Source organism: Schistosoma haematobium, chromosome 4, assembly GCF_000699445.3.
Source record: "Schistosoma haematobium chromosome 4, whole genome shotgun sequence".
Lineage (NCBI taxonomy): Eukaryota > Metazoa > Platyhelminthes > Trematoda > Strigeidida > Schistosomatidae > Schistosoma > Schistosoma haematobium.
Window position 1 is genome coordinate 39,976,554 of NC_067199.1, and position 20,931 is coordinate 39,997,484.

Here is a 20,931-nt window from a genome sequence, read left to right on the forward strand (position 1 = left end):
TAATTTTATATCATACACTTGTCACCTGCTTCCGTTTGCGTAACCAGGCAGTAACCCAGTCTACACATAAATCGAATCAAAGAAAATTTGCGCCAACATTTAGAGTATTACATTAACTGCAGCATTTTAACACACTGAAACATTAAATTATATAGCTACACAAAAGAAATAGAGGAAAAAAACACGGAACAAAGAAAGCCGACCACCATTGCTTACAAAAATGATGGCTATAATAACTCCCGCTTTATTTAGATTGGTGGCTAAGCAGATTGCCATAATTACGAAATCGAGTTGCGTTTCATTGCAACCGTAATAAGGGAGAGAGAAAAGAAAAGTACAACAATTAATATTCATGAAATTCTAATCTAATTAACTGTTAATTAAATAACTTAATAATCAGTAAAATCAACACATACATTTTCTGATTATAAGCAAGTTTGTTTTGTTTGTTTTTATTTAAAACTCAATTTCATTATCCATTTATTGTTTTAAAACTGACGTCATTTACAAAATTAAATTTTAAATACGAGTCATATGATTATTTATTTTAGTAACTATGTGTCAACAGTTGATTTCCGCTTTCAAGGTCATTGGTTGACTATGATATTCTTGTTATCTCTAAAGGATTTAAATTTCGTTTCTTTTTTCTCAATACATTATTATCATTTATTGAATATTACTAATGTTGTTATAATGTTCAGTATGAAATATTACCAAACTATAGCAACCCTATTTGTTATAAGCATATACTGTATTGACAAGTCTACTGCAAAACGTGAGAAATATGAGAATTTACATTTTATGCTGAATTGAAGAGATGAAATTTGAAAATTCTATTTCTTTTTTGCACTTATCTAGGAGGATAGTTCCACTAGCATCTTAAGTTCCCATGCACTATTTTGATTATGGCAAACAACGATACCAATTCAGCAAGTTAATCTATAGTATGAAAATATTTTGTATTGCATTGATTCCCATCTACTTGTAGTGTAGGTGAGATGTGTCTGCTAACCAAAAAACCAGTATACTGACAAGCGGTCAACTTTATATTACTCTATGGTTGTAAAACGGGATCTCAGAAAGTAGACGACATGTGTTGGCTGCAGCTTGTTCTACAATGCATATCTTGGGAGCATTGGACGAGTTTGGTGTGACGAATAAATGAGTATTACTAAGATTGAGTTAGATATAATGCAAAGGTGGCAAAACAGTTGGCAGGGTTGTAAATAGTCATTGGGTGAGGGAATTGGAAGATAAATTACGTATACCCAAACGGTACCTACTTCGGTTGGCGATGTTAACTGGCGTCGGAGTAAGTTAGAACAGTGCCACAGAGGATCAAATCAGAATGTGGGATAGGTCCATAAAATTATGGACTTAACTGTGATGGGATATGTAGACTTCCGAGTTGAGGTTGGGAATTATGGCTTAGAATCAGTCACAATGATGTAGATTCATTGCCCTGGTATGACCGAGAGTGGGGAGTCAGCTCTTCCTCTAGAAATGCTCTCACACGGCCACGTGCATACAACCATTGCCAAGGAAGTCCTATTCACTAGCTTCTCACGGCACTAGTGTTGTCTACGAAATTGAGAGGACGAAGACGAATGTCCGGAGCTTTCACTGGGTTGTTGGATATGGAGAACCCACCTAAGGAGTTGGAAAACCCTGATTCCGAGCCAATGGTGCACATGACCTCCAGGATCCTGAAGGAAGAAATGTCGCATGAGCCAACCGTTGGTCACTAGCTACTATGGGACTGCATCTCCTGACGTTGCTCCACTGTCTTGTGGATCAGACCTTTAGATCAAAGACTCCGGTGTAGCCCTGCTTCGATCTGGGTACCCGGGTTGTATTCCAATCCTCCCACAAATCGAATGGTTTATGCCCTGTTCATCTTTAAATAAATAATGTAAATGCACCCATCCCTACTCTAAATCTTGAGTTCCAACATGCCTCCAATTCCTCACACCTTACCATACCTTCTCCGTGAAACAGTTTCAAACTTTAGATTTTCTTACTATCAATCGTACTACATTTTCATCCCTTTTCTTAGATCTATCTCATCATGCTAATGTAGTCAACACAAACAATCCGATTCAAATTGTTGCAGACCATAGGTGTTTCAAAGTGATTATTGAGTTTCATAGATTACGAAATGTTAGTAGCTCCCGGGTCGTGATAAGATATCTCTAGAGTTTTGTACTTATTGAAGTGAAACTGTGTCATCGAACATTGTTCTTAAGAATTATGTTAAAGTTGACAGTATGATTACATCCAGCTTACATAACACAACACTATCACAAGCAGCTACCGAACTATAAATCTGCATATTTTAAATATACAGTGAATCTTGGTCCTCATGGACATAAAAAGTCTACATTTCAATACTATTAAACTCACAAATAGTGCATTACCAGTTATATCAATTTGAAGTTTCTCGTGGGATGAAGTGCTAGCCCTGGATAATGATTGCCAGCCACTATCTCAAATTCAATCAAAGTAATGTTCGAGATATTAAAAAAAAATAAGAATACCATTGGAAGAGAAGAGGAAAACAAACATTTGCGTATTAAACAAAATCGATAAGTACAGATACAGAAGTGTGTGACTAGGGAAGGATGGTTAGATAGACATACCATACCAGCATAGACGATACATTGTGGATTGTTATTTATGAATTATGTAGGCAAACAAAATACACATATACAAGAAGATGATAGACAGGCATTGATGAGAAATTAGAAAGTGACCAATGAACAACAGTAAAGTTTGTACAAGATTATATTCGGTAAAAATTAAGACAAGTTCCGTTAACAGACAATAGATTCAACAACAACAACAACAACAACAAATTTCATTTTGGTCAAGTTTTTCGTTCACGTTTATAAATATCAAAATTGCAGTGTATTTAAAAATGATACCAGTAAGATAGTGAACAAAGCAAAAATCCTACATTCCCTTGAATGTCTACAATGTTGAGTGAAGTTACATAAATAAGCAGTAAATTGTTACTTATTGTGAAAACATAAAATGTATTAAACAGAATGGTATGAAGTAATACCAGATATGATAATACCTATTGAAGAGAATTATGTCTATGTACGTGATTTGAATGACACTTGGAATACATTGTCTTGAAACAAACAAAAGTAGATAAACAAAGTTGGAACTCGTAAAATGATTAGTTTGAAGTTGGATCCATAAATTATCAGTTAGCTACTCATGCTTTCTCGTAGTGTGTCAGTTGTATTGTTCCACAAGATAACATTACCAACATATCACCTTTATATACTGTTAACAATACAGTTAAGGCTCGAAAAACGTACGAAAATAGAGACGTCTCTTTAGTAATTAGGATAAAGCTTAATTTCGAATTGTTGTTGAGATACTTATATACAGGCAACATACACTCGCTGAAAACCATTGTTGGACAGAATATACACAATGGTTTGAGATGGAATGGACAAAGAGTTCCTACATATAACAACAAACGGACTATTTAAATATATCCTGTAATATATAATATATATACATATATTTAATTGATGCAAGTGTTAGTCAGAAAAAAACACTCCCTCCTGTAAGTAGTAATATCTCATTAGTTCAACAACTACCAGTTTTTCAAAGATTATGATCAATGCATCAGTCATATTAAACCGAACTTTTAAAAAAGTGAATATATTTGAATTGTGCCATCAGGTACAAAAAGGAAATTGAAACATGTCAATGAATATGGTTTTAGATAGTTCAAATATCTGAAACTAAAAATACCCATCATCGTGTTAGCCTAAAGAAACTAAATGTAGTTCTTGGCTTATACGATCCGATAGGATTAACAGATAAACGTGTTGATTATGGTTCAATATACAACAATAAACGATTATGAGATATATCACTCAGCTCATTAGGAGTTTAAATTGCATTTTAAAAAGATTTTAACACTTCTGATCTTACTTCTTGTCATAAGAAAATTGTTTTAATGTAAAGATTTTGCGGTTGTACCTGTCAACTGTTGTTACAAGATATACATTTTAACCGAATTCCTTGCACTGGGACTTATTTTTACTGAATGAGCAAATAGTCTGTTAAGGTTAATACACCTTCAAATTCATAACATTCTTCAAATACGATCAATATATTATTGGTTAGGCGAAACCCTCAGAAATAATATCGACAAGAAAAACAACTTTTGTATATGTATGTATACAGCAGTAGAGACAAACAACGACAGACCGCAAATAATATGTATGGTTAACCAAAAAGACAGATACCAGTGCATTTGATCAGGACATAAACTAAGTGAATCTAAGTCTTGACAAAAGAACTAGGGTAATGGATTGACGTAGCAGTTGGACGTTATTACGTTTGTTGCCTAACCGACAAAATGTCACCAGAACTAAAGGTCTTCTGGGACTGAAATGGGTTGAAAATCTGGACTGATGCATAAAAGAATACCCCAACTGTCAAGTTGTCAATAACAAGGATAATTGAAGATCTCAAATGGAATCAAATATTCAAATATAATTATAACATACAAGAAACGATCTGAATATATATATATATATATATATATATATATATATTCATGGGTACATATGCAAAAAATATGTACAAATGAAAATATGAAGTAGAATTACTGAAGATTTGGGGAAGTGTAGAGAAAGGAATAGTTACTTATTTGGCAATGAAAGAGGTTGTAAATTAGACATTTGTAGAAGAAAATGAGCTCACGATTTGGCATATATATATATATATATATATGCTTAGTGAATAATTAGTCGTTGAACAAAAAAATACCAATGAACAAGATATTGTTTGGATGGATCAGTTGGAGTTGTAGAGTATCGTTTATCTTTGTGCAAAGTTCGTAATTAGTTTCGCTTGATAGCCAGTGGAAAAATGGAAATTATATCCACTTTGTAAAATGCAGTATAGCTCCATTGTGATGCTTTCTTCCAGAGATCTCAATTCACACTAAAATGAAAAAAAAAACAATTCCTCTTATTAGGGGGGGGGCATGACATTATCATCTCGTTTGATGCTTTATAGTATTTATCGAGTAAAAAAATAAATACCACAAATGTGGAAATGTGGTGTAACTATTTAAATAATAAACCATTTACAATATGGTGAGCACATGCATCAATACACATTGTTTATCTAAATAAATCTTCGTGGGCAGCATGAAAATCCAGTTAAAAACTTAGTTAATAAATTCATACAAAGTTAATTATTTATTTCTTTATCAATGGTCAGAGTCATGTGCTCAAGAAGAAATATCACTCAGAGAATATAAGATTTTACTCCTTTCGATCTATAATTTCAAATATTAAAACTTTGGAAACAAACTATCTATCCGATGATTTAAAGTGAAACTTAGACTTAAACTTTTGTTAGGTCAAAAAACTTTAGACTGAGTTGATCTAGTGATATTAGTACGAAATAGTGACAGTAGTTGCATTTTCCTGGTCACCGTATTTATTCAGACTACAGACTAATTGATATTTCATACTAACTAACTAGAGCACAAACAGGCTTTAGTATTAGGCGAATTTTACTTCAAAATATGCTAAATATAATGAAATAGGATCTCTAACTTCAAACCTGTAATTTTAGGTTAGGTTTCTTTTATCAATTGAAGTGTATCCTTTTGGCACGTAAGAACTTTTAATATGGAGTTTCATCTATACCACTAAAGCTTTCTTTTATATTTCATCCAAACTTTAGTGAAGCTATAGGTTTGACGAATGATTATACGCAGTTACGTATAGTCAAACTGAAAGACAGTGAATCTATCAGTTGACGATAGTGGTTACTAGATCTAAATTGATTTTATCATCAAGAAGGATGGTTAAATGGTACGTTATTAAGACAGACTGCTCAAACGATCAGACCGACTTGCAGTTGCTCGCCTTCTAACCAGTCAAAGTATTTGTTTTCAAACTTCGATGTTAGAAAATTTATAATAATTCAAAAAGGAGGGAACAAAATGGCAAGTTCACAGAGACAGGTGTCAATATTTAAAGATACGAGTTTGACACAACTATTTATAAGAAGCGATTTCCTTTTGGGTTTTCTAGAAATTCAAAACCTGATAACCTGAAGTGACACAACATTTTGTTTTGTTGGGGAAATAGAACACTAACCGACATATGCTCCCTTTAGTTTCCAAATAATCACAATAATTCTTCCATCACTCTACATATGAAGGGAACACTTACAAGAGTTATGACTTGATTTCTTAAACTCATGTCATTAGGCAAGACCCATTCCTATCAAACTACTGAGTGAGGCGTAGCAATAAGGCTATTGTAGTTTGTATGTCACAAGATGTAGGCTATATATTTCGTAAGAGTTAATACTACCGAACTGACCCAAAGTCGTAAGACAAAAATGGAACAGATTCGGTGACTAACTGTTTAAGAAACAAGTTTTCATAACAGGTAACCAAGTTAACTTCAAAATCTATTATGTGGTTAGAAAATAAAACGAACATACAGTCGTAACGCGTCAAATGATAGGTAAATCATCAAAAAAGAAAGTGCATAAGGAAATTTACTTGATTCAGCAGCAGTGGGACGTGAGGGTGCGCCATTATTATTAATCATCTTAAGATCTTCATTATCATTCATCACAGCCGAAGAAACATCGCATCCTATACCACTTATTGTCGGGTGCATTATAGCTGAAAGGTAAGATGTTAATAGAAGCCAGTATCAAAAAAGTCAACTTCTTATGAGTGAGATTTTCTAATCGAGAAATGTTGTCGTATGAACAGTCTACTATCATTCAGCAGTGAAGTGTTGGTTTAGTGGTTAAGGTTTTCGGCTTTCAACTACTAGGTTTCATGTTCGAGTCACGGTCCCACAGACTTAATTTTGGACAGCTGGACAATGCCACTAGCTCTCATATAATCTCTTCAAACCAAGCACACAGATCTGTTGCATCACCATCAGAAAGATTAGTTTTATTAGTCAGTGTTAATCTCACCGATTTCATCAATGTAATTGAGGGGTAGTAATGATACAGACAGATGACGAGACACTACCGAAAAAGAATAAGATAAACAAATTCTGTTAACACGGGTTAACAAATTAGTTTATAATATTCTTGTATGATATATGAGGTGATCAGATCAACTAAGTAAAATAAACTCACGAAGATACAACTACATGTGCTTCTGTTGGTCGTCTAGTTTGATGAGATGCTTTTAAAACTAGATTTATATCAACTCGGTGCACGGATAAATAAATAATAAAACAATCAAAATCGAAACTATACGACAATCAAAAAAGATGTTTGTTTCCGGTATAGAGGTTAATAATGAGTTCATGTTGAAGATATTGTTCTTAATAAGCAACAAAAGTGCTTCTTCAGGGTAAAAGCCCAAAAAATCATGTCTGAATGTCACCTGATCGATAGTACTTGACGGTTAATGGTTTTACTAACAGAAAAACCGTAGTAATATAAAACCAAGTCACTCTACACAAGGCAATATATCTCTGAAATCATAGAATCCTTGGGTAGGTAACATTCTATAAAAACACACAGATAAACAAATACTTACACTCTGGAGTCGACTGATTTCCACTACAGCTTGTTCCGATTGAATTGTACAGCATAGGAGAATTATTTGACTTGATAGTTGTAGAAATCAAAGTTGAGGGTGCAGAATGAAGAACATTTTGATTATCCATCATATCCATTGCAAAAGAGGAGGAGGTCAGTGGAGAAGTCAAAGGGGTACCGGGAACAGAGACATGTCCCATTTGCGTACCTCCACTGCCCATCACTTCATTTGGCATCATAAAGCTTGACTGTTGAGATGATACAACCGAAGAACTTAACCCATTCGGAAGAGAAGGCGGGGTGAAACGTGCAGGAGGTCTTGAGGGAAGAAGACTGGGAGAGGCACAGTGAGGGAACCCACTCAAACCATTTGTACCGTCAACTAAAGACGAAGCACTACTTGACCGAGTTGGTTGATGCATGGCATCTCCATTTCCTGATGGCATATAGTGATCTAAATAAGAAACGAGTAATGAAATACTTGTTTTAGACTAATTCTAAGAGACGAGTAAGAAATCAAGCTTCCCTAAACTTCTGTTTCAACATCAAATAAAACCTATGTGAGGGATCTCATAAGAAGTTTTTAGTAATGTTTAGATGGGCAACGAAAACGAAAAACACTAGGACTACGGGATAACTTTGATTATGAATAAGCTGACATATCCAAACTGAGAAAGTTTGAGCACTGAGAAGATACCATTGTCGCATCATAAACAACTAAGTATATTTACGTAAATAACAGGAACAACCATGAATGAAGGATTAATATTTCTGCATGATTAAGTAAAATATAATAGGTGCAAGGCGTTTAATTATTTTATTATTTATTTGAACACATAAATATTGGTACAAGAAGGCACAAAATATATATGCGGCATTTAATTACTCCATAGAAATCGCTGTGAAAAGATATCTCGATCTTAAGGTATATCCCACGTATAATAATAGTAAGTGAATTAACACCTACAGTTCAATAACGAAATAATTTATCTTGTATTTTTCCCGCATCATTTGATAGTTGCAATATGTTTAAATAAAAAGCAAACCATAAACTATGTTCAATGACAGTTTGAAGCTATTATTTGCTTGATCACATAACAACACTTCGTGGTTAATAGTGCAGTCTGGATAGAAACGACTCTTATGGAAATAGTAACTCACCACCTCTATTAAGCATATTAGAAGCTGACATTTGGGCTTTGGTAAATACTGGCATAAATTGTTGTCCCATCATTTGAGAGTGATGATGCAAATTTCTATTTGGCGCTGAACTTGAATAAAACGATTGACTAGGAGGCATAGAAACTGGTTGATTCTGTTGCAAAGAAGTAAGATTACCGGGAAAAACACCTTCATGTGGCATACTCTGATTTGATCCACCTGAAGACATTGGACCCGCACGAAACTGAAGGGAGTTTATTTGTTGCTGTGGTTGGTTAGAATTTAACATGTTTCCTCCTGAACTTAAACCTAATGGGGAAGATATGATACCAGCAGGAGAATCGCCAGAGCCGGGAAAAGGGCCAGAATTTATATGCGAAGCCATAACGCCTGAATTGGCTGCAGCAGCAGCCACGGCATCATACTGAGTATTTTCTAATCGAGTTATCAAACGTTCATCCTCATCACCAAAATCCCCACCCATAAGAGTTGGTTCACCAACAATCATCACATCCTTTCAAAGAGAAATACACACGAAACTAATAAGACAATTACACGCACAAACAGTGGAAAAAGCACTGGACTATGACATAGACGCAAACTGTAACAAAATTTACCCGAGGTTCGATTTGTGCTGGTTTAAAAAGGACAATAGTATGCCACAATGTCATATATATGATTCATTGCGAGATAAAACTTACCCCAGGTTGAGCAATATGATGGGATTGTAGCGGAATAGGTGACTGTTTGCGCTTTGATGTTCGACTTGTATTATTTGCACCTTCAGTTGTTGCTGAACTACCTTTACGCTTACGTCGTTTGCTAGGTTGGCGTGTAGCTTCTAAACAAAGGGAAATCGATATAAGGGAATTCATCATGAACGACAATAATTCATATGGTGAAACAAGACCAAATGACAAACCTATCTCATAAGAATGTTTTCTTTTTCAATAATACGTAACAAAATTTAAGTCAAAATGTAGTACAGGAGAGAACCCATTGGCTCGGTATTCCGGAATTTTGTGAAAACTTAGATGCCTGTTTAAGATCATTTAAGAAGCTAGTGATTACGATTTAGGAAAGAATTACTTGAAACTATCTGGTTGTAATGTGTTACTTTGAACTATGAGGCGTACTTGCTCTTGTAAGGCAATAAACACAAGAGTTTTGGTGGACCAATATTAGTTTACACTTTCGAGACGTTAAATTGAGGGTAGTGAGTTGCCATTATCTCCATAAAATCAGTTGTAGTCCGTTGCAATACTACTTCAAGTGACATTGGTCGAAAGGAAAATGTGAACATGGAGGACACCATTTATCAGTCTCAGTCCTTTCATAAAACATCAACTGGGAAAGCTTGGAATAGAAATCATTTATAGGAAGCGTGATAGTTCATGGAAGTTGATCGCGTAAAGGAGAGCTATGTTAGACTAACACTTGTTAGGGTTTCAAAACACGTTAAATGAAGTCTAGAATAACAAGCAACTCATTATAATGGGTGGCTTAGAATTGACTTCAGTAACGATGGTGAGGTTTATATAGTCAAATAACCAGGCTAGGAAACAGTCAGTCAGTCAGTAACAACGTAGAACTTCGTACGTACGTACATCAGTTCGAGTTGCCACACCACATTAGCACAGAGATGCAGCGGCCGATTCAAATCCCGTAGTGGTAGAGGTAATAAGAGTATAAGCAGTAATCGGGAAGATTAGGGTTTGGAGATGTTATTTAAAGAGTATAATCCAGTGAAATAAATTTGGAAAGAGGAAAAAAGGGACATGAAGGATTCAGAAGATTAGAATTTGGGAGAACACAGAGAGTGGATGCACCTGCGCCATTGCAAACGATTTTGAGCCATGTCATTCAGGGTCTCTAACCATCGGTTGCTTTCATCTCGCGGTCCCCAACCAGGTAGTCTACACCTACCGACATGACTCAAACCACTTGTCAGTGACTTCATGGACTTGTGCCATGTTTTGGTCTGGCCGCCCCTAGCTTTCTTCCAACCTACTCCTATACCACTGAACATAGCACGTCGAGGCAGTCGGTCGTTGGGCATACGTAACACATGTCCAAGCCATCTCAACTGATGAAGTTTCACTACTTCATCAATTGATTTGTCATCCTTACCTAGTACCCGTTCCCTAACAACTGCATTGCTTACTCGATGGTCCCAGGATATACGAGCAATGTGTTGAAGGCACCTATGATCAAATACTAGTAGCCTACGGATATCCTCTACTCTTACCGGCCATGTTTCACTGCCATAAAGTAGGACGGAACGAACTGCTGCGCAGTAAACACGTCCTTTGGTTGATAGACGGATATCTCGCCTACGCCATAAATGACGCAAGTTGGCAAAAGCTAGTCGAGCCTTCTGCATCCGTGCTGAGATTTCGTCACACACTAAACCACAAGGGCTGATGAGACTTCCAAGATAAGTGAAGCGGTCGACACACTCAACTACTTCACTCCCTATCACTAGTTCGGGTGTCGATGTAACCCAATCCTGAAGCAACATTTTGCATTTCGAGGGAGAGAATCGCATCCCGAACATGCCTGCATTGTTGCTTAGAGTGGTCAGAAGACTGCATTTTGTCAGCGTCTTCACCAAATAAAACTATGTCATCTGCATATTCTAAGTCAACAAGTGAACCTCCCGGTAGAAGTTCAACCCCTGGAAATTTAGATGAGGAGAGTGTTATCTCTAAAAGTACGTCAATGACAAAGTTAAACAAGAATGGGGAGAGTGGACAGCCCTGACGAACACCACTTGAGGTAATCAATTCTGATGACAGTTCGCCATAAGCTCTCACTCTACCAGTTGTGTTCGAGTAGAGAGCCTTTATAAGGTTAATGTACTTCTTTGGTACTCCTTTCAGTGACAAACACTGCCATAGAACCTCACGATCAACAGAGTCGAATGCCGCCTTAAGGTCGAGAAATACTACCATTGTGGGGCGTCTGAATGTGTGTCTGTGTTCTAAAACCTGACGTAGTGTGAATATCTGATCTATACAACCACGTCCAGGTCGAAAACCGGCCTGGTTTTCTCTAATCTGCTCTTCACGAGCTTTTATTAGGCGTCGAAGTATTATTGAAGCTAATATTTTAGACACTATATTAGTCAAACTGATTCCTCTGTGATTGTCACAAGAGGACTTTTGTCCTTTCTTATAGACTGGCACAATCAGTGATTGAGACCAGTCAGATGGGATTACGTCCAGTTCCCAAATTCTACCTATGACCTCGGTTAATCTCATTGCTAATACTGGACCACCATCCTTAAAAATCTCAGGAGTAAACCTGTCAGGGCCTGCTACTCTCCCTCGTTTCAGATTTCCTATGGCTTTTTCAACTTCGTAAAGAGACGGAGGACCTACATTAACTTGCCATTCAGGTTGACTAGAGATCGTGGGAAACCGAAGTGTGGCTGAAGGCCAGTTGAACTGATCCTTAAAGTGTTCTGCCCATCGATCCAATCTCCTGGATTGAGAATGAATAATATGTCCATCTTTCTCTGAGATTGTTTCGCTAACGGTCGGGTTCCTAATTCCGGTTTCCTTAACGAGTCTGAACAATTGTCTGCTATTACCTATTGCCGCTGCCTTTTCCATCTCTCTTGCTTTCGCTACCCACCACTGTTCGCGATCATTGCGTAGACTTCTTGTCAGCTTGCGCTTAAGCTGACTCCGCTCTTCATTATGTTCAGAGCCGGGTGGAATGAGTTTCCGAGCATCTATCAGTGCGATAGATGCTGCTGAGATCCAGTGTTGCTCCCTAACCTTCTGGTTTACCTTACTAGCAGATATCACTGCTGTTTCCACAGCTTTTCGGATATCATTCCATGCTGCATCGGGGTGGGCATCACATACATGGCTGCCTAACTGTTTGCCTAGTTGTTCCTGAAATATACTCTTAGCTTGACTATCATTAAGTAGGCCCCTAAGAGGTTTCCTTGCAGCGTCTTTCCTACGTCCAGTAAGACGCAAGCAAATACGCGCTCGCACTAGAGCATGATCTGAATCTAGGCATGTGCTCCAGAATGAGCGGCAGTCTTCTATTGAGCCCCTCCATCGGTGGCTGATAGCGATGTGATCTATTTGGGTCCAACGTTGGGACGAATTCGGAGGTCGCCATGTTAAAAGATGTTTTTCCTTATGCTTAAAGTTAGTATTTGCAAGGAACAGGCGGTTATCTGAGCATAGCTGCAAGAGACGGTCGCCATTATCTGTTCTTTGAGCCACGACACCATAAGATCCACCTAGGTGTCTTTCCCTATCGCTAAGTTTACCTACTTGAGCATTAAAGTCACCGGCCACTATTACTACATCCGAGCGCTTAGCTTTTCGGAGAAGGTCCGAAAGCTTTCTGTAAAACTCATCTTTTACATCATCTGAGCTGCAATCAGTGGGAGAATAGGCAGAGACGACTAAGAGGCAACGACGAGTGTCCCTATCTTTCCGGATTCTTACTGTTCCGTTCAGTCGGACAGCGCACAAACGACTGTCTACTGGGATCCGGTCTAAGAGAGCTAGTTCTGCCCTAGGACTCAATGCTATACCTACGCCGGCGAGGCCACGGGAAGCAGAATCAGGGCTTCCAGATACACGAAGCGTAAATCGAGTCGGTTCTTTATTTTGGCATGGTGAGGTCAAATGAATGACGCTACTTGGATCCTGTATGCGCGTTTCGGAGACGCAGCACACATCGATGGCGCGAGATTCTAAAGTTTTAGTAAGGAAGCCTGCTGTCCTATTTGGCAAAGTGTTCGTACGTTAAAAGCTCCTACGTGTAGTTTAGAGCGTGGTTTCAGGAGACCAGGAACGGCGTTCCACGTACTCAAATCGTTTGCCCTAGCGGTGCGAGGTGATAAAGAGACGTGAGGAGGGTTAGTCATGCTGTCCACCTCAATCACTTCAGCGCGGAATGGCGTGTTTGCCTTTTCTATACCATACCACTGAAACTTAGTTATGCTGCGCTTTTTTACCTGTCCAATATGCCAATTATTGTCTTTAGAGATGGAAATACAAATGATCAGTGAGAAAACTGTTCAACAAACCTTGGGGCATCATTCTCTGCCATTTCTGAAATAAAGTGGTTTTAAGGCAATCACGGGGTGTAAGACTATATGCCTTTTGACGCGACATCAGTTCTTGCATTGGTTCCAGAATTATACATAATCGGAAGAAATTGAGGGTGGTATTTGTCATGCCGTATCTGGTAATGTTCTTGGATAGTTGATCTAAAAAAGCTGGGTCCTAAACAAACAAAAGCATTAAAATTGTACCGAAAAAGTAACAATACAACTATTAAATTATATTTCGCAAAGGATAGTTACCTATGAAATATAATTACGGTTAATACCAAACGGAAGTTTCAGGCAACAAAACTCAGAAACCAAGCACAAAGTTGCGAGCTATGTTCTGAACCATGAACTGAGATAACTTACTTTCCAGCTATAAATGTTAGTCTCTATTACTCAAATAATATTCTGCATTAGTCTTTAGTTTATATTATATATATACTTTAAATCCGTTTAGTTTCTTAATTTGAGCACTTTAGTAATGTGTGTGAATTCATAATTACTTAAAGGAAATGTACTTACTTGAATGCCAAGCATTGAGCGCATTATCATTTCACGATGAGTTCGGATGAGAAAAATCCACGACCGAATCCTCATTAAATCATCAAAAGCGAAATCGAGTGTTAATCGACCTTCCACAACAACCGTAACAGGAATAGATCTAACCATAGTCATAGTCATCGTTGCAGATTCTGAATCCAGAGTTAAAATTGGATGATGAAAATATTCATGGTTCAATCTAAGATTGTAATAAAGTTCACCGCATCCACTTTCAAATATACTGCGAAAATAACGAGGAATGAGCGTTCGCCCGATTGCTAAGAGAGAAATGTGACATAAGATAGGCTTACTGTAACTTTTTGGACCCTCTTCCGTCAAAAAGGCAAGAGTAAGTGTTGCGTCATCTTCAAAAAAGTCAGTAGCAAATGACTCCCACCACAAACTATCACAGTCCTGAAAATAGGTTAGTGTCTTGGAAAACATGTACAGACATACGTCGCTGCGCTGTTGTAATCGCTTATTCATTTCAAATATCCGTAGCTCTGGTTGACCTATCAAATGCGGTAGTCGATTCCTAAAATAAAGGAAAAGCTGTCATGAAATATAAATATAATAGTGGCAGTGTATGGTATAACTATTTTAGACTGGAAATCGGAGTTACTTTTGTTCTAGTGAAATAATCAAGATCTTTTGTAAGAACAACACTGAATCCGCTTAAGATTTTTGATAAAGAAATTTCTGCATTTTTAGGCGATGTAAGTTTCAGATCGGTTGCAGTGGGACTGTGTTCAATTCAGAGCAATAAGACCAATCTGTTTATATTAGATTTGAGATATCGTACTGTGTTAACTTTCGAAAGACTCAGTTCCTCAACAGTTGCCAATTGAACGACAACCTGACAGCATAATTGGTAATGAATAAAAAGACTCACTAGATTCAGCTACGAAATTTTTCACTTAGCTATGTACTATTTTGTATCATCAGTTGATTAGCATTCCCTCAATAATTTTAGCAATCAGAACTCATTAAGTGAAGACGAGAAGAGCCGTTAAGATGGACGCAGATAAACTTGAAAACGTGTTGGGAAACCAGATTAAGTCGATGGATGTGTAGGAAAACGAACATGACGGCTTTGATGATACAGTCAATGGTATCGCCGACTTTACATATAGGCAGGTCTGAAACATGATCTTAGATACTTGGTTTCACCAACACGAAAACTTATCCAGCATAAACTTTCTCAATTAGGAGAATAATTAGAAGGCTCACATACTTTTACGTAATATTTAAGCTAAACTAGATAACCACTGTGATTATTTTACAACAGAACACATGGGACAGAGCTTCCGTGGAAATAACTGCATCACATCCTATTATTTGATCATTCATTACTTTCTAACAACCGCTATTACTGTTTGAAGCTAGTAGTGAATAAAAACGATGGTTTGAGATCGCAGTGCAACAATCTGTCATGTGGACTTTTTAGATTAAAATATTACCAGTGAACATTTAAATTATTTATCCTCATATCCAATTGTTGGCCAGTTAAACGTGGTAAAATACACAGGATATCGATATACACAGTAAGATATCAAACTATCTTACAATGCTGCTTTAGAAGTGTGACGAATCTGAAGAATATGACTCAGGTTAAAGCAGTTTCGATGTGACTGATTCAATGTCTATCAGTGCAAAAATCTGTTGATCCTTCCCACCATTTCAAGTCACAAGTGAAATGTCAAAGTGCTTTCACCACTTAGCACCGGTGAGGGGAAGTTTAGAAAACCCTAACTCTAGAACTTGTTGTAAAAAATGTTACATAGACCTCAAAAGCTGTTACTTAAAGTAATATATGTGTAGACAAAAACTGGGACTGATAGGGTAGGTGTAGCTATACTTAAGTATATCGCTGTTGATATCAAGTTAATAGTGTTGTTGGGAATGTGAAGTCCCAAAGTACAACTTTTGAGGAAAACCAACATCGATTTAAGGTGATGCACTTCTGCTGTACTACTTTGTGAAAATTCAGAGGGTTTTTATTGTAACTTTGTTTAATGACAATCGCTCGGTTTACAACTTTAAATCATTGTATCTGATATGTAACCAATTAACTTAAAATGTATTTTTAGTTCTATTAGAAACCTTACCAACAAAGCTCCCATTAAGAAACCGGACCTCTCTCTCTAGTCAGTGGGGGAGGGGATGTTAATATTTTTATTTATTATTGAGGTCGAAGCTGCAAAGATATTAGCTCAAAGCACGAACTGTTCAGTTGGAACTGATGCCTGATTAGACGTTAATGACAGGGTTATTGAATACATTATTTACTTAGGAAACTAGTGATCATGTTTGATAGGTACTAGCACTGACAAAAATTAACTAACTTGGCCTAAACCGCAAATATAATGTCCAATGTTGAAAGCTGTCACCTACCCGTTGTTTGGTTACTACTAACACAGGATTAAAGGTTTATTGAAGACTGCTCTATGAATAGTACAACTTCCCGTATGCATCTCCTGGGTTACATGAGTCTCCTAAACTCAGGTGATTGACTAACGTCTAATACTTTATGACCAGGATACTAAGGTCATATTCAACTAGAGCAAAACATTACACATCAGTAATTGGTGCTTTAATCTCTCAAAGAACAAGTGGTTTTGTGAAAACCTGCACATCACCATTTACTGAGCAAGCCGAGGAGTAACGGTATGGAATACTAGTATAAGAAGCAACCCATCTGACCCAGCAAAAACTTGGGTTTAGTGTCACACATTACCTGACTTACGAACCCTTCAATTATTAAACGAATGTCATGGGGACTTTATATGATAAATTATTTATAGACAGGAAGGCATCACGTGCGTGACACAGGTACTAGAAGAGCTGAAATGGATACCGAACGCCATTAAAGGGTGCTTATTTCAGGTCAGTATCACGATATATGGAACACGTTGGTTGATTGTCATATACAATATTCATTCCCTTGATTATCATCAACGCGAAAGATATGCAACATTTTGATTAGCGACATAAGGATGGATAAATTTACCCCACCGTTTATGATTCGTCAATGAAGAGGAATAATTCGAGGCATATGACGACTGGATATCAGAACTACGGCGGGGTAAGGTTGCAGTAAATTGTTGGAGAAACCTATTGCGCCAGCTATAAGAACACTATGATATGAGACGACAGAAAACCATTCCAGGTCGTTACTCGAAACCCTAACTTTTTAAGATTTACAAGCATCTACTTTTAAATTGGTGTGGTTGAACGATGAGATACCACTGTACAACTTTAAACCAAATGGAAAAGCCCGAAATCACGCGGCGAAGAAGACACGTGAACGATTCTCGACTACTTCCCGCTTGGTTAGACATAATCATTAATGACAAATCATTTGTGGCGAACAATCGGAACTGTATGTACTAGAGCAAGAGTGAACCACGCCCCAACCACACATGAATAGAAACAAATCAGGACTGCTATTCGACATAGATTTTTGAGATTTAGCGCCTTAAATCCAGTAAAGATACTACCAAGCTGTGCATGAGGACGAGAACTTGATGGGTCCGACCATGATATATAATAAATGATAAGAGAAAGACGGACAAGATAAACTATGTAGTTATGGCGACACGTAACCAAAACGCAGAAACTGCCCGAGACCACATCACACAGACATTAACCGTGCAAAAAAATTGGGTTCAAACATATTGTCGTACTAGGTGATAGGTCCACGACTGTTTGAAAAAATATTCAAAACGGCTAGATACACTTTTAAGAGTTAAAATATTATAAACTCACAATGATAGTAGTGGATGGTGATGGAACTGGCTAGGATGACCATGTGGGACCATATTTGGGATAGGATGAGGGGAACCAGGATTCATACCAAGAGTGGAGAAATAATGGCCTGGTATTGGTCCAGAACCTGAAGCTGGTGTAGCAGGCTCACGGTCATGAGGACCAGACATTTGGATACCATGACCCGAATGGAGCATTCCTGAATAATTATTTCTTAACCAAAAGTTTCATACCAGGTGGGAGGGTGTTTGGCAAATTTAGAGAACTTGATATCACCGGGCCTGAGTGAACTGGTTGCATATGGAGAGGCTGAGACCCACCACTCGCAACCGCAGAAGGCATCCTGTTCATTGGAGTTTTGGAAGGGAAGCCAACTGCATGTGGAAAATTCAAAAACTTCTCCGGATATTCTGAGATATTGGGATCCAGCGTTGGCAAACGGATAACACAATAGACAGACTTCAACGAGCCAACCAAAATGGAGTCGTCCTAAATAAGAAAAACAGACAGGTTAAACAAAAATGGTCATCTTACTACATAGCAGTTTAGCAGAGAAAATATCATCTTCAGCTTGTTCATTTGTAAGTTTTAATGTGCATGAGTAATAATTTTGTGCAACCGAACGCGTGTTTATAAAAAAGCGTAATGATTTTCTAATTTATGAATCAACTTGCTTTTGTGTGTTTTGGCATCAAGAGCTTACTAGGTCAGATCTAGCTTGAATCATTTCGAATAAAGTTATCAGGCGCTTACAAATCTTTTTGTGATGCGCTTCTTGATTTTTCACCAATCTTCGCACCTGCTGGGATCTTGCGTATTTTCTTCGGGTTTTTCAATCTAGTAGATTCTATACTGTTCCATTGTCTTAGGTTATATATATATATGACAGGTTTTGTACAGCTCTTTTTGCAGTGGTTGGTTATTCTCATAAATTCGGACAGCATGAGTGTTTCTTCATTACAGAGAAAAGAACGCAGTGTGATTGGTACAACAAGTGGTTTCATAAAATAACCAAACGTTTGAAACCTACAAAATTTGGGGTGTCCACAGCCTAACTTCCATTATCTCTGCACCTGCTGTTGTTGCAGCAGGACTTCGCTGATCCAGGAGGCGATGAGCTTTCTGACGTTGGTCAGTAAAAGGTTGATGATAACTGAACTGATGATTAGGGCACTGACAGAAAATTCTGCCAGTTCTGTATGCTCAGATAAACGAGAAGCTAAATAGTCGACTGAGAAACCTGAATAAGTAAAATCTTTGAGACAAATAAAGATTAACACATCACTGCATGTCGGGTTACATGAGTCTAAAGCCGTATCTGAAGACCTAGAAAACCGTTACAAGTACATTTGATGTGAGTGTCTTGGGTGAAGGGAAATAAACAACAGTTTAGAAGAAACCCACTTCCACTAACAGTAAATGGTTGGCTGACAAACCTTCGGTATGTTCCCATTCTGAGTCACAGAATATTCCTCCGAATTTTCGAAGTAACACTATCCTTAACCCTTGAGTAGGAAACAAATTTAATTTCACCGAACATTCGTGTGAGAATCAAAGAACGTTGATCCAGCATTTAGACTTACGTATGACTTAGGGAAGGTTGGAACATTTATTGGTAACATATTACCCAGACATTCTACGGGAGTTCGGACCGTAAAACTGTTACAGATGGTTAAGGGGACTAAGGGAAATATTGGTCCCCAATCACGTATGCTCTTGAAGGTGATCCTAGGGTCAGAGGACCGAATAGAGATGTTGTTAACGAGTGGTCGAAAGCGCTACCATTACAACACACATGTTGAACCTAATGTCTCTGAAGGATAGATTAAAAAGTCCTATGTGAACTAGAAATCTGTCAAAAGAATGGTGAAGAAAACCATCTTCTGGTGGATCTCCAAATATCAAGGTCTTGGGAGAGAATACGAACAAAACTTGCATGGGTAGGTCATCCTCTTTAGGAGTCTTGTGCACAAACTCTCATAGTATGTGAAATAAATTTCATGAATTAATAATGTGAGTCAACTAAGTGAAGCTGCTGAATTATGGTCTACTTTGTCATTAGTACTGCTCTAATAATAAACTCGATCTCAAAAATGTAGATTTGTCATGATGTAGCTGCTTCATCTACAAGATCTTACGTGGAAGTCACTAACTCGTCTTATTGTAACAATCACCAATATATAATCGAGAACATGTAACAGCTTATAGAATTATGGTCTACTATGATATTAGTACTGCTCTAATAATAGACCTCATCCTACACTTGTAGATTTGTCATGATATAACTGCCTAATCTATAAGATCTTACGTGGAAGTCACGTCATCGTCTATACCAACTCACTACATCGTAACAATTACATGATAGAGAACAAACATAGGCTAGAGATAGAACAATATATTTAATATGAATAAAAGATATAAGGTAACATTCAACAGGGACCACGCCTGCATGGCCGAACCATGCCATACGATCAACCCCAATTAATTCAATTCATTCTTCTCACCCTCTTCATCGCTGGGTTTTCCTCCGTGTTATATGTTGATTGTCTATTTCCCACATTGTCTCGCGTTAGGGCCCAATGCCACTACAAGCTTAGGTTGATTGGTTAAAAGTTGACTTCAAACAACTAAGTATGTGTAGAAACAATAGAATTCAAGTATTCATTCACTTCCTTATTTTGTATAGGCGTTATATTCCCTATTATCTTATACTAAATGCTGAGAGGCCTTGTTCGTCTGAACAGGCAATCCCACACTCCACTGTGACTGCGTAAAGACCTAAATAAAGACCTATTCACTACTAG

The 20,931-nt window shown here is 37.5% G+C and overlaps 1 protein-coding gene across 1 annotated transcript; it reads right to left on the reverse strand.

The window, feature by feature from the left end:
- Positions 1 to 2,158: 2,158 nt before the first annotated feature.
- Positions 2,159 to 18,616, reverse strand: LDB2_1 (LIM domain-binding protein 2). Its single transcript, XM_051216393.1, has 11 exons — positions 18,361 to 18,616; positions 18,128 to 18,326; positions 14,816 to 14,894; positions 14,671 to 14,773; positions 14,342 to 14,637; positions 13,796 to 13,994; positions 9,435 to 9,574; positions 8,734 to 9,247; positions 7,571 to 8,026; positions 6,563 to 6,688; positions 2,159 to 4,977 (listed from the first exon to the last, which is right to left on the reverse strand). Exons 2-11 carry the CDS (start codon positions 18,295 to 18,297, stop codon positions 4,973 to 4,975), a joined length of 2,088 nt encoding a protein of 695 aa, XP_051066987.1. The 5' UTR covers positions 18,298 to 18,326; positions 18,361 to 18,616; the 3' UTR covers positions 2,159 to 4,972.
- Between the last annotated feature and the right edge of the window lie 2,315 nt (positions 18,617 to 20,931).

What these genes read in the sequence shown, in the direction of transcription:
- LDB2_1 (XM_051216393.1), bottom strand. Translation starts at nt 18,297, where the DNA reads ATGTCTGGTCCTCATGACCGTGAGCCTGCTACACCAGCTTCAGGTTCT. An exon ending in GATTACAACAGCGCAGCGAC is followed by an intron (nt 14,774 to 14,815) that starts GTATGTCTGTAC and finishes ACCTATTTTCAG; the next exon opens with GACTGTGATAGTTTGTGGTG. An exon ending in ATCATATTGCTCAACCTGGG is followed by an intron (nt 9,248 to 9,434) that starts GTAAGTTTTATC and finishes TCTCTTTGAAAG; the next exon opens with GATGTGATGATTGTTGGTGA.